Source organism: Psammomys obesus, unplaced genomic scaffold (assembly GCF_907164565.1).
Source record: "Psammomys obesus unplaced genomic scaffold, mPsaObe1.curated_primary_1811, whole genome shotgun sequence".
NCBI lineage: Eukaryota > Metazoa > Chordata > Mammalia > Rodentia > Muridae > Psammomys > Psammomys obesus.
This window is the reverse complement of record NW_026596095.1, coordinates 26,315,031-26,330,408: the sequence shown is the minus strand read 5'-3', so window position 1 is coordinate 26,330,408 and position 15,378 is coordinate 26,315,031. Positions and strand designations below refer to the sequence as shown.

General features: G+C 39.1%; 1 protein-coding gene across 1 annotated transcript in view; it reads right to left on the bottom strand.

The window, feature by feature from the left end:
- Stpg2 (sperm tail PG-rich repeat containing 2) overlaps positions 1-15,378 on the bottom strand; it is a 588,931-nt gene that overhangs the window by 356,262 nt on the left and 217,291 nt on the right. The window contains exon 11 of the mRNA XM_055628088.1: positions 1,241-1,400. Within this exon, the coding sequence (XP_055484063.1) occupies positions 1,241-1,400 (160 nt within the window). The remainder of the gene's footprint in view (positions 1-1,240; positions 1,401-15,378) is intronic.

Below are 15,378 nucleotides of genomic sequence, written 5' to 3'. Positions count from 1 at the left end.
GGAGGGAGGGAGGGAGGGAGGGAGGGAGGGAGGGAAAGGAAAAGAAGGAAAGAAAGAGAGAAAGAAAGAAAGAAAGAAAGAAAGAAAGAAAGAAAGAAAGAAAGAAAGAAAGAAAGAAAGAAAGAAAACAGTTAAATTTCAACTTAAAGTAGACCTCAAGCATTCTGTTACTTGTTTGACAGGCTGCCTCCTACTTAAGTTTCTCACTGAAAACTCTGGGAAAAGAAAGTTTCTGAATTATGTTTCACCGTTTTCCTTCACATTTTCCGCGATTCAGTACAAATTGCGTACATTTTTACAATACAATTGCTGCTGAAAACTACTGTTCTTGTTGTCTGTGTGGTTTGCTGTGTATGATGACTTACCTTCATTGCCAAGGTAAATTATTACTTCATTTTTTGACCAACAATACTAATAACAGATCTAATCCCAAAATTTAGAATCAAAATCATTTTATACTCTTAATCCTCAAATATATATATACACACATACATATAATATAATATATATCTGTATGTCAGCGGCTGGCAGGGAAGGCAGTCTCAGAACCACCTCCTGCCACAGCACATGGAGACTGCTTGCTCTCATCGTTGTGGACCAGGACAGATAGGAAAAGGACAGTCAATACAAGGCTGGCACTCCCCTTTCCACTTTCAGTCATCCCAACACCTCAGCCCGTCACACCCCACCATCCTCATTCAGGCTAGGCCTCCCTCCCAGTGAACCCTGCCTGAGCACACTCCCGACCTGGCGAACCCTGTGGAGCATGCTCCCACAAACACCTAGAGGTCTGCTTCAGAGTGCCTTGGGCATGTCACAATCCAACAAGTTGACAAAACTAACCATTAAAATAACCATGTATTCTTGATATTTAAAAAATATACAAGCAGTTTACATAACTGGGATGTATTTCTTGTATTGCACTGATTTTCCAAACTAGGGGAAAGTACCTTTCTCCTTTAATAACTTTTTATGTGCTAAGAATTCTGAACTTTTCCCCAACACAATGCTAGATGAATTTATTATTATAAGTAAAACTGATAAATGTCTTTGGAATGATTAGGAAATGTAACACCTATCAAGTCCAAAAGTCTCACGTTTCACACTATTCCTGTTTGTCTTTGGAGGGAAAGTCTGAGTGTGAATGACCATCATCATCATCAAGTCTGTGAATGTATTTTGATCGTCCATTCGTATGCAACTGTGACTTCTCACAGCCACAAGGAACAGTCAGCCTTACCTGGTCCATCATCGATTTTTTCCACGCACCGAGGAGCTGTACTCAGGAAGGAGGAATGTTTCTTTCTAGCCACTGAAGTGCGAGGTGGCATGTACTTATGTTTAACTTGGGACTTATCATATGATTCCTGAACATCATAGCTGCCAGGAGCTGGTATGAACTAGAAAAAAATGTAAAAGATATGTATAAGTGTAATGTATCTGAAAGATATTCAAATACATATTGGGTAAATGTTTACACTTGGAAAAGCACTGGTTAAAAACATACAGAAATGTCTTTAATTAATCATTAAAAACAGAGAATGTTAATGTAGATTCTACCAAATCTATCTTTATAATACAAGTATAATTCATTATCCAATATTAAGGTAAACAGAATCATGAAATGTAAGTTCAAAATACTTTAAAGAGTAGGCCCCTGACCTTAGTCAAATGCTCATATTCAACTTTAATAAAGAGCGCTGAATTCCACACAGGACTCCAAACAATGAGCAAGTGTTTCCATCAGCGGCAAAGCTGTCTCTGCCTTACCATTCTGAACTAGCATACTTGACTTGTTCTACAAAATGAGGTTGCTTCTTTCATTTTTAATAAGTTCCAATTAAGTCAGAAAGCTTCTGCTTTCATCACTTACTGCTTTTCATATGGTATGCAGTTACATTTGCATTTTAATCAACATTAACCACATATTAATTTTAACAGTAATTCTGAACTACAATACAGATGTCATGTACTAGGTGCATAATTAATGCCTTAAAAGTATTATCTAATTATCTCAATTAAAACCTTAAAAAAATTCTGCACAAATTACTTTGCATACTATATTATTTTGAAATCTATTCACTTATCTTATGCATGGAAAACTAAAACATTTTGGGGCTGGAGAGACAGCTCAGTGGTTAGGAGCAACAGAACCTCTGCCAGAGGGTCCAAGACTGAGTCCCAGCATCCACATGGGGGCTCACAACCATCTATGACTCTAGTTCCTGGAGATCCTACACTCTTTTCTGGCCTTCCTGGGCAGCAAGCATACATGTGGTGCATACATACACATATAAGCAAATATCCATACACATAAAAAATAATGTAATTATATATAATATTAATTAAATATTAATTAATTAAATATATAAAAGAATGTAAGTTATTCTAATACTTAGTGTCCAGAATGAGTCGACTCCCATGGCAGGAAAAAGGTACAATGCAGATAAGAACATCCTGTCTCCCCTGATTATTTGTACTGCACAGAAGGCAGGGAAGAAACATGAAGAATGGACATATGGACATTCTTCAGGTCTTTCATTTTTGTCCTGTCTCCAGTTTCTTAGTGCCACTAATATTGTTGTGATAAAGTACCTTGACAAAACATGGTATTTTATCTTTAAGGGAGAATGAGTTTATCCAGCTTACAGTTCCAGGTAACTGTTGTCATTCCTGAGAAGTCCCTGGGAAAACTTGAGGCAACTAGTTACATCCACAGTGAAGAAGAGACAGAAGAAATGCATGCATGACTGTCAGCTCTCAGCTCACTCTCTCCTTTTCACTCAGTCCAGGGTCCAGCACAGGACATGGGACCAACCACAACAAGGGTAGGTCTTCTAATTCTATTAACCCAATTAAGAAATTCCCTCACAGTCAAAGAAACCACAAGACCTACAGAGAAAACTAACCTGGGCCCATGCGTGGACTGGACCTAGGCCCTCTACCCATTTGTAGTAGATGTGCAGCTTGGTCATCACGTGAGTAGCCTAACAATTAGAACAAGCCCTGTCTCTGACTCTATTGCCAGCATTGGATCCCTTTCTACCAGCTGGGCTACCTTGTCTGGTTTAAGTAGGAGAGGATGGGTTTAGTCCTGCTGTGACTTGATGTGCCAGGGCAGGTTGGGATCCATGCGGACCTCCCATTTTCTGAGAAGGAGAGGGAAATAGGGGTAGGTGGTATGAGGGTGGGACTGGGAGAAGAAGATGGAGGGGGACTGTAATCAGGATGTACAATGAATAAATTAATGAAAGAAAAAAGTTATTATCTTTCATTTAAGAAAGAAAATCTGTTACTTCAAAAAAAAAAAAAATCCCTCACAGACACACAATAGGCATTCCTAATCCAGCCAATTCTTTATTAAGACTGCCTTCCGAGCCCCACAAGGAGAGCAACAAAATCAAAAAATCTGGGCCGAGGGGTCTTTTCTGAGACTGATACTCCAACTAAGGACCATGCATGGAATAACCTAGAACCCCTGCCCAGATGTAGCCCATGGCAGTTCAGTGTCCAAGTGTGTATCCTAGTAAGGGGAACAGGGACTGTCTCTGACATGAACTCAGTGGCTGGCTCTTTGATCACCTCTCCCTGAAGGGTTGCAGCCTTACCAGGCCACAGAGGAAAACAATGCAGTCAGTCCTGATGAGACCTGATGGGCTAGGGTCAGATGGAAGGGGAGGAGGACCTCCCCTATCAGTGGATGGGGGAAGGGGCAAGGGAGGAGATGAGGGAGGGAGGGTGGGATTGGGAGGGAATGAGGGAGGGGGCCACAGCCGGGATATAAAGTGAATAAATTGTAATTAATAAAGGAAAATTTAAAAAAGAGTTCTGTAAGGACTAGAGAAGTGGATCGGGGTTAGAAGTGCTTAGTGCTCTTGCAGAGAACATGAGTTCAGTACCTAATTCTCCAGCTCCAGGAACTCCTACACACTCTCACCGCTGCACACACACTAAATGCATATGAATAAAAATATAAAAAGTAAATCTTTTTTTAAAAAAAGATATATGTAAATACTATTTGCCTATAACATAAGTAAAGAAAATGGCAATATAATTCTAGGTTTTATATAATAGCTTCCCAAATATCAAAAGTTATTACTTCAAGATGGTAAAAAGGGAAGAGGCCAGTACAATAAATATCTATACTCTGTCCAGTGTACAGTGTTCAGTGTACAGTGTAAGTGTTCATGCATTTTATTTTAGATAAACAGAAAAAAAAAAAGACTGCCTTTCCAAATGATTGCAGATTGTCAAAAATCACCACCATACCCAGTATTTGTACCAGGTATGTATACACACACACACACACACACACACACACACACTAACACACACACAGCAGAACCTCCTTCCCAACATAAAAGCTAAAAATATCTTATTCTCATTTTCCTGATCTAATTTTATTTTAAAACTAGGACACACATCTAGGTCACAGGCTTAAATGGTAGCCTTTCAAAGAAACAGAGAACATTAACACTTCATGCTAGTGAGGACACCAGCAGAACTAGAGGGCACTCTTCCCAAGGACAACAGACAGAAGCAGAAATGAGAGATCCAAGAGGTCTGACGAATAAAGCATATGCTTGAATACAAAGCAAGGACAATCTGAGGTACCTGACTTCCTCATCTGGATGGCAAGGACACTAGCAAACACTGATTCAGTTAATGTCTGTATAGTTCTTAGAGTGGCATGAGAGGGATTTCTGGCGCCTCTACCTTCACCATCATCATCATTGGATGGCCCTGTATGGCCTCAATAATTCTCCTACAACCCCAACTTTTAAACTGCACCTACCTAATTAGGTAAGTAAAATAAATGCATTGTTACTTATGAGTTTACCTCCTGGTGCAGTTCTGTCAATATTCACTTTAGCTATGCATTTGTAACTAAAATTAGATTGTTCAGGTAAATTTCACCTTTGAAAAGTACTGACCAAAGGACAATGCAGCCAGTCCTGATGAGACCCGATAGGCTAGGGTCAGATGGAAGGGGAAAAGGATCTCTCCTATCACTGGACTTGGGGAGAAGCATGAGAGGAAAAAAGAGAGGGAGGGTGGGATTGGAAGAGGACTAGGGAGGTAGCTACAGCTGGAATACAAAGTGAATAAATGGTAATAAAATTTTTAAAATAAATGAATAAATAAAAATCAACAAAAAAGAAAAATACTGAGCAACACTATTTCTAAATTACTTTTTAACTCAACACGTTTCTTGTGTATCAGCTTTTAAAATTGATAACATTTTAATCCTAGTTTTAAGGTTACAGAAGAGCTGAGAAGGCAAGGGGCTTTTACACACCAAACGATGAAGAGAAGAAGCACTTTCCTACCAAGATTTCAGGTAGTTTGCTTCCCTGTGTGCATTTACTAGATCTCAGCAATGTCTAAAGAATGGCTTTGACAAGGATTAGTCCACCAGAAAGTGGAATTAACGGAGCTTTTCAAGATCGCATAGACTACAACAGAAGAATAAAAACCAGGGAAGTTAAAACCACAGTTGATGCTTACTATGGAGCATTGAAAAAAAATAAATAAATAAAAGCCACAACTGGAAAGAAGACTGAGGTCTGAAGGGCAAGAGAGTAATTTCTTCTGAAGATAAATGGTTCTCAGGATCCATATTATAGCAAGGGCCAAGTACATACTGTGTTGAGTAGCTTTATGTCAACTTACACAAGCTAGAGTCATTTGGGAAGAGGAACTCTCTATTTAGAAAAATCCTCCATAAGACTGGCCTGTAGGCAAATCTGTAGTGAATTTTCTTAATTAGTGATTGATGTGGGCATGTCCAGTCCATTGTGGGTCGTGCTACCCCTAGGCAGTGGTCCTGGGTACTGCAGGACTGCAGACTGAACAAGCCCTGAAAGCAAGCCAGTAAACAGCATTCATCTATGACCTCTGCTTCAGTTCCTGCTTTGAGTTCCTGTCCTGACTTTCCTGGATGACAAACAAGCCCTAAAACGAAATAAGCCCTTTTCTCCCAAGTTGATTGTGGTCGCATTCTCTTAGCACAACAATACAAACTCTTATTACGACAGATACTAACTTCTTCCTCAAGAGGGTTCCCATATTTTGAATATGAACAGCGTAGAAAACTAAAAAGTATAGCTGAAAATATCCAAAAGACTGTTGCAGGCAGAAGAGAAAGAGATCTTTAGATGCCAGATATAAAATCTAGATGGAAAACTGGAAGGACTGAGGGAGGGAACAGAGGAGGGATGTGGAGTCTTAAAGGTAGACTGTAGAATCCAGAGCACTTGCTTAGGAGTTCTGGTGGTTTGAAGTGGAATGGCCCACATAGGTTCATATATCTGAATGCTTAGTCATTAGGGAGTGGTTCTCCCTGAGAGGATTAGGTGGTGTGGCTTTGTTGGAAGAAGTGTGTCTTGGGGGCAGGCTTTGGGATTTAGGTTCAAGCCATGCACAGTGTCTCTCTCTTCCTTCTATTTCTGTTTCTAGTGATAGTTATTAAACATACCATATTTTATCTTTAAAAGTCATTCACTATGATTTACACTAAAACCAACTTTATGCTTTGGTATTGCGTGTAATTCATTATAGCTTTTATTTCATGGCTAAGAGTTTGCACTAAAATAGTTTGAGAGTTCAGCCTAAGATTTCATCCTAAGTGTTCCAAATACATAATTATGAAGGTCACTAAGAAATTCTTTGAGAAAAGTTTGTCATCCTTGTGAAGTAACAAAGACTATTTCAAGCTTTCAACTAAAGCTTTCAATCAAAATCTTTAGTCAAACATATACAGTAAAAACTGTGTAGGTCATAAATATAGTGAAGTGTGTTTGACTATGCAAAATGCTTTGATTAAAGCAATTTACCAGTCCACTTATCCACATTGCTTAATTGAGGCTTTATGGAGAGGACATTCAGATGATAATCAGATCACCTTTGTTAAACACACTAAGGATTGCAATTAAAAGCATGTTTTTTTTTCAGCATCTCTAATATTCATCATTGTAAACATACACCTGTGGAGATATATGAATTTGAAAACAGTAAGTCTTACTTTAGAAGACAAAAATATTTAAAGATAGAAATGCAATTGCATTGTTAATGATAAACAACAGGCAAAAAACATAAAACCCTGGTTTCATTTTGCATGCTCTCTTGGCACACAAGATTGTAGCTTATATAATAATTCGGTCTTATTAAAGGAACTAGAATGACGTGCTATCAGATGACACAAAAGACTAAGGAAAGAACAACAAAAAAGTGTCATAGGCAGAAATGATGTCATAAAAACCATTGATTCCACCTGCTTTCTCCAGCATGGCATTTCAGCCACAAATTTCCAACTGTTTGCTGAATGTTTCAACTTTCATCTCAAATAAACCTTATGACCTTCTCTACCCACAACTATCCAACAATCCTCTCCTATTTGTAATAGTGATTCATTATTTAACCAGGCTTAACAATACAAAACTGGCCTTTCATGTTTTATCTTTCTCCCTTATAAAATCATGAAGATGATAATCATCTCTTTTACCTAAGAGCCTTCTTTTAACACAAAAAGATCCTGATACTGGGGGTAAAGCACTCTTTGAAAGCTGTAATCTCTGTAAACTCTGTGAAAGCTGTAATCACTGAATAAATATTTCTTGAACCATAAGCATGATTGTAGGCAAATTTTTATGTATAAAACATGAAAGGTGTATTTTATGCACAAACAGGATGGCTCATCAGGCACTTACAAGTTGTCCTTTGGCCACTATACATGTGCTGTGGCATATATGACCACACACACACACAATAAATAATAGACAGATAGATAGATGATAGAGGATAGATAGACAGGTAGATAGAGATAGACAGATGATACATAGAAAGATAGATAGATAGATAGATAGATAGATAGATAGATAGATAGATAGATAGATAGATGCTGACAGGTGGATAGATACATAAATAAAATATATTAATAAATACATTAATGAAAGCTTTTTTAAAACATGAAACCAACCATCTAGAAATCCGTATGGTCCTCTACTATGTATAAAAAAATGTTTCAGAAAACCTTTCTTAAATTATTTTCTGTTGTACACAGAGAACCCTGTCTCAAAAAAGGGGGGGGGGTCTTTCCTGCTATTTGTTTAAAATACAGAACTGTATAATAAAAGTCAGGTGGAACCTCTCATGAAGCATGTAGATGAAAGTTACTATTATTTATTGTTTATACAAATGTATATACATAAAAATATATTAAAAAATATATTTTAATATTTATTATTTAACTTGTCAAAGTACGGACAAAGAAAAGTTTCTGATGAGGATACAAGTTCTCTCAAATATCTTACGTCTACACCACAAATGTGCAGATTAAGCATTGCTCTCTTCCTTAGTACTACTGAGACTCAAGCAGGGGTCTACAGGATTAGCAATGTCAATGTCACTGGGAATCTTGGCTTTGCCAGGTTCCCACATTTAGATTGTGCTTACAAGATATTGACCACAGTTCTTTTCACAACAGTCTCATTTTAGAAAGGAAGTAGGAAAATGTCAAAAGAAAAGAAGATAGTTAACAATAACTTCATATCAGAAAAAGTCCCTTTTCCCCTTACTAGGAAACACACTTGGATACTGAGATACCATGGGCTACATCCAAGCAGGGGTTCTAAGTTATATCCATATATGGTCCTTGGTTGGAGATACAGTCTCATAAAAGACCCCTGTGCCCAGATATCCAAGTGGGTTCCTTAGTAAGGAGAACAAGGACTATTTCTGACATGAACTCGATGGCTGGCTCTTTGACTTCTTCCCCTGCCCCCGGAGGGAGGAGCAGCCTTGCTAGACCACAGAAGAGGACATTGCAGCCAGTTCTGAGGACACCTGATAAGCTAGGGTCAGATGGAAGGGGAGGAGGACCTCCCCTATCAGTGGATTTGGAAAGGGGCATGGGAGGAGATGAGGGAGACAGGGTGGGATTGGGAGGGAATGAGGGGGGGAGCTACAGCTGACATACAAAGTTAATTAACTGTAACTAATATTAAAAATTAAATTAAAAAATAAGTTAAAAAACCAATAACTTCATGAACTGACATGAAACCCATGCAAACTTTGCTTTCTTTGTTTAAAAACATACCAAATAATCACCACAGGTCTGCAAACAAATGAGTGAAGCAGTTGTTTTCCCTTGGTTCTTGGCTCCTGTAAACACAGTCAGGGGTTTTCTTGGCAAGGGAGAAAAGAACAAACGTGAGGGAGATGATTGCCCACTGTCAGAAGACTTCTTTGCCTTTGGGGTTGTTTGAACTTCAAAACTCAACTTGCTTCTGATACCGATCAGGATACTGAACTTCTTGATAAAAACTTTTCACACAAGCAGGACTGACTTTCTTTTTTTCACCCAGTGTGTGCTTTCACTGACAGTGATTCTTTTTGTAAATTTATTTAAATTTATTTCTTATAATTAATTCACTTTACATCTTGATTGCAGCCCCCCTCCCAGTTCCATGTTCCCTCCCTCTTCCCCCTGTCCTCCTCCCCTAGTCCACTGAAAGGGGAACCCTGCTCCCATACCAACTGACCCCCCTATCAAGTCTCTTCAGGACTGCCTGCATCTTCTTCCTCTGTGGCCTGATATGGCCACCCTGCCAGGGGGAAGTGATCAAAGACTAGGCAACAGAGTCCATGTCAGAGACAGCCCTTACCTGCCTCACTAGAGAACCCACACGGAGACTGAGCTGCATATGGGCTACATCTGAGGAGGGTCTAGGTCCTCTCCATGCATGCTCCTTGGCTGGTCCATCAGTCTCTGCAGGCTCCCTGGGCCTGGATTTCTCACCTCTGTTGGTCTCATTTCTGGAGCTCCTGTCCCCCCCGCCATGCCCTTCTATCCCCTCACTCTTCCCACTCCCTGCACTCAAGCAGGACTGACTTTATTCTCTCCTTCTGTATGTACCTGGAAGGAGTGGAGGTGGTATCTGTGTGCACATGTGTGTGAGGATACACATGTGTGTGGAGGCCAAGTATACATGTCATTCTCCACGTTAATTTTTGAGAGCAGATCTTTACCAGCCTGAAGCTCAGCCATTTCACTAGACGGGGTGGCAATCCTTAACCAACCTCAGGGGTTCTACTGAGCACTGAGATGACAGGCACCTACCCAGCTTTGCACATGGTTTCTAGGATCCCAATCTTAGTACGTATAATTGCACAATGAGCACACTGCCAATGGGGTCAGCTCCATAGCCCCTACTCTCTAATTTATGTTCATCATTTGGCTCCTAACTTTTATCTCTTGGGTCTCTTAAGCTCTCTGTAATGTGCTCTCAGAAATCACAGCTCTTACCTTTATACTCAGAATAAAAGTCTTGATACTTTTGTTTAATAAAATCCATTCCCATAGGAACAAATATGCCCATAAGGATGTACACATAAGGATAGACACATAGGGATATACATGGAGGGATACACACACGGGGTGCACACACAGAGATATACAAACAGGGATATGAATGTTTGCACATGGAGTATACACCTAAGAATATATACATTTTGATATACACTGTTTATTGTGAAAGTGTCCATTTAACTCATCACTATATCTTCAAGGAAGACAACTGTCCTTGCACATAGTGATGAATAATTCTTAAACAATAAGCAAATGCATGTGTTAATGAATGAATCTACAGTAACATCTCACCCATGGTTCCTGAGGCCCCTATGATGGCAGGCCACTAAATCTTGAAAGCACTTGACACACACACGATACATAAATGCCTTGCCTGTAAGCAATCCCCTGTTGGGTGCATGTTCAGTTGCTGTTCTCCTTAACAAGGTTTCCTGTTTTCAGCACTGGTTAATACAATGTTGACTCAAACAGCTAAGGACAAGAATGGAGACATCCTTTCAGATTCCACTCAGGGACTAAACTCTTAAGAGACATTATTCTACGTGTCTAGGTAGTGGAATCTGATTAATATTTGACATGACTTTCTTCTCCTTTATATCAAAAAGTAGACTTTTATTATTGATGCTTGTGCTTTCATAACTGTCTTTAATAGTTTTTTTTTATAGAAAAGCAGGAACAAATGCAACTATAAAGTCTTTTTCCTCAAATGTACTATTCCTACTGTGCAAGAAATGAAAGCAACTATCACCAATGAGAGCAGTTTTATTTTTCCAGTTCTTCTTTTGACTCAGAAGTCACTCCTTTATTCCACTGAGTATGATAGGAAGAAAATGACTCTGAAAGCAACATAATTAGCTCAGAATTGGTTGGACAGATTCAGACACTAAAATCATCCTGCTAAATTTAGATGTAAATTTTGAGTCTGGTTTGTGAGGAATGTATGGATTTAAATATCCAAGCTTCGTATTCATTAACTCTGAGGAAAATATTTACCAGTAAGATGTCAGAAATTTGTTATGTTTAAACTTTTTGAACTCAAATGAACCCTACTTTCATGTACTCATGTCCAGGGTAGCAAGAGCTACTTTTACATTAAATACTATAATACTCTATATCAAAATATCTAGATTATATTTACAACCTGATTATCAGAATTAGGATGGTCCTGGAGCCCTCACCCACTCTTTGACCACCATGCCAGCTGTGATGCACACAGAGCTGCTTCTCCGCATTCAATGAGGTATGTTACAAATCATTCATCTTGGAAGCGCCTGTACCACAGTAAGGCTAGTCAATGATCCACATTGCTTTTTGCAAGCCATAAATAAATCATAATCACATCGTATACTTCAAAAATAATTATGGTTACATCTAGACAGAGGAGAGATGATGGCAAGGAAGAATAGCCATAAAGGAAGACAAAGGAGAGAGAGTTGTTTAAGAGAAAGGATGTTTGGTCCACAGGAAAAGTGCATTCCTGTACAAGAAAATATTAATCATCTCTGGAAAATAAAAGTTTTGCACATTATTGGTTGACATGAGTTGCACAAATAATAATAAGGAAAGGAAAATTGGGCTTTTGAACCTTTGTGTCCCTAATTATATGCCTTCAGACAAATGAAACACAATTTAAATACTCCATCTTCTTTCAGACTCAAAAAATACTTATATAGAACACTGCAAAGCTCCAGAAGGTAGCTTAGAATTAGTATCAAATTTCATAGTACATTTCTCAGTGACACAAAGTTTTGTTTAAAATACAGGTATTGGCTAAGCTGGACGAAACAGGAAGGACTATACTACTTGCCATATTCAGCTCATTGTTAAATCTCATGCTTGGAGCCCCAGGTCTGAAGCCTCAGTTCCCATGCTACAGCTATAGGGTCTGGCCTCTGTTCCAAGCGGGTGTGCGTGCCTTTCCACACAGCCTCTCCATCGTCAAAGCATCAGCAAGCAAGGGAGACTTCTATTTCTCATTTCGTTGCCTTCTGCCACCTGGAGAAAATGCCTGTTTCTAATGATTTACAGTGGGCCCATCTGGCCATCAGGAATAAGCTCCCTTCTAACATCTACTGTGCCATTTGCATATGAGCAAGATCAGTGGTCAGCAGACTGTGCTTACTTATTCATATGTGTGTGTTTGTATGTGTGTGTGGACCTGAGTGCATGTGCATGTTTGCACATGTATGCCTATGTGCAGGTACATGTGCTTGAGTGTGCGTGTATAAAAAATAAAAATAGACCATGACAATGACTGAAGAGAGAGTAGCATGAGGCAACACAGGAAGAGCTGAGAAAGGGGAGAAATTAAATAAATCGTATAATTTAAAAAAAATAAATAATTTTAAAATAGCAAGTGTGCTACATTATAATTTAACCACGATAGTGATGTTTCAGTACAGCCACAGGTTCAGAAAGTACACGCAGCACTGTTAGCAGTCATTTAGATACTTGTGACAGAGTATTGTTCACAAGATGAGCAAGCGTCACGTCCATTAATCATTCATATATCTTGAGTCTAGCTCTTATAAACGTTCATAACGACTGAGACAAAGCGTTTTAAGAATAGCACTTAAAATGGGTTTATGAACATGAAGATAGTATATTGTGCTTTAAGTAGGGGAATGAAATATCTGTTGAAAATCTACTATCACATAAAGTTATACAGCTAAATTCTTAAAATTATGGACATGAAAAGATTTAAAAGTATAAACATATTACAGGTGGCCATGAGGTGCTAGGAAGAAATGTAGCAGACTACAATCTTGCTTCCATTTTCCTAACTACAGATGCAGTGATAGCAGACAGCGGTGTCCCTGAGCTCTGGGGAAATGTGATTATACAGTTCACAAAACTACTGTTATCTGAAAGCCAGCAGGAACCCATATGGACAGTATTTTAGATTCTGGAATTGGGGGCTGGTGAGAACACTCGGGAAGTAAAGGTGCTTGCTGCATAAGCCTGGCAACATGAGTTCAACCCTCCAAACCCAAATGAAGGAGGAAGGAGAGACAAGTTGACCTCTGACCTCCACATGTGTGCACACACCATACTAAAACTGTCTTAATTTAGGTCCTGGGATTATTTCCTTCAAGTAAAAATAAATAAATAAGCACTTAAAGAAATGTTCAACCTCATTAGCCATTAGGGAAATGCAAATCAAAACGACCCTGAGATTTCACCTTACACCCATTAGAATGGCCAAGATCAAAAACTCAAGTGACAACACATGCTAGAGAGGCTGTGGAGAAAGGAGAACCCTCATTCACTGCTGGTGGGAATGTAAACTGGTACAACCACTCTGGAAATCTATCTGGCGCTTTCTAAGACAACTAGGAATAGTGCTTCCTCAAGACCCAGCTATACCACTGCTAGGTATATACACAAAATTTGCTCAAGTGCACAACAAGGAGATTTGCTCAACCATGTTTGTAGCAGCTTTATTTGTAATAGCCAGAAGCTGGAAACAACCCAGATGTCCATCAACGGAGCAATGGATACAGAATTTGTGGTATTTTTACACAATGGAATACTACTCAGCAAACAAAAACGAAGAAATCATGAAATTTGCAGGCAAATGGTGGCATCTAGAAAAGATCATTCTGAGTGAAGTATGCCAGAAGGAGAAAGACAAACATGGCATATACTCGCTTATATAGACCTACGAGATATGATAAACATGATGAAATCTATACACCTAAAGAAAGTAAACAAGAAAGCAGACACGGGATAAGATGACCAATCCTCACTTAGAAAGACAAATGAGATATGCATTGGACGTATAACAGGAGTCTACCGCAGAAGGCATCTGAAAGACTTTACCTAACAGTATTTCAAAGCAGATACTAAGACTCATAACCAAACCTTCGGCAGAGTACAGGGAATCATATGAAAGAAGGGTAGTTAGTAGGACATGGAAAGGATAGGAGCGCCACAAGGACCAAATATATCTGGGCACAGGGTTTTTTCCTGAAACTGTTTCTCCAACCAAGGATCATATGTGGATATAACCTAGAACTTTGCTCAGACGAAGCTCATGGTAGCTCAATAACCAATTGGTTTCCCATAGTAAGGGGAACAGGGACTATTTCTGATAGGAACTCAATGGCAGGCTCTTTGACCTCCCCATATCCCAAGGGAGGAGCAGTCCTGCTAGGTCACAGAGGAGGACTTTGCAGCCAGTCCTGAAGATACCTGATAAAACAGGGTCAGATGAAAAGGGAGGAGGATCTCCCCTATCAGTGGACTTGGAAAGGGGCAGGAAGGACATGAGGGATGGAGGGTGGGATTGGGAGGGAATAAGGGAGCGGGATACAGCTGGGATACAGAGTTAATAAAATGTAACTAATAATAAAAAATTAAATTAAAAAACACTAAATAAATAAATAGGTATTCTTCATATTGAGTATATTTGAAGCTACTGTTTTTATGGTGTAGCGATATGTCTCTATTACGAGAGATGAGTTGTCCTTGAGTGTTACTACCTCTTCGCCCTGTTTTCAACTGCACATGAAGTCATCAAACTACTTCGTTCAGTAGCTTTCCAGGTCTGTTAGAGTATGCTCTCTACTTTTGAATATCTATTTTCAGCACAGCAGTGTGTGGGCATTATCCCATTGTCTGTGGCTTCTATTTGGTACTGAGAATTATGGTGTTAAGATACTTATTCTTTGATATGTGTGGCAGAGACTATGGATTATCTCATTTGCATGTTTTTCAACCTCCTTCTGCTCTGCCTTGCTGTATTTTAGAAACTGCAAAGATGAAAACTATTTTTCATGAAAACTGTCACTGCTAGTGATCCAAGGATGATTTGTTTTTTGTTTTTTTTTTTTTTGTTTTTTTTTTTTTTAATTCAAATACATTTCTGTAAGTCTGGATATGAACCGAGTTATGTGAAAGAGGAGGCTGGGCATGAGGAATTCCTTGCTGGATGAAATGTATTCAAGGTCGTGTGAGTCAGAGTGACAGCTTCAGCAAAAGAAAACAACTCAGGCATGCAGCTTCCA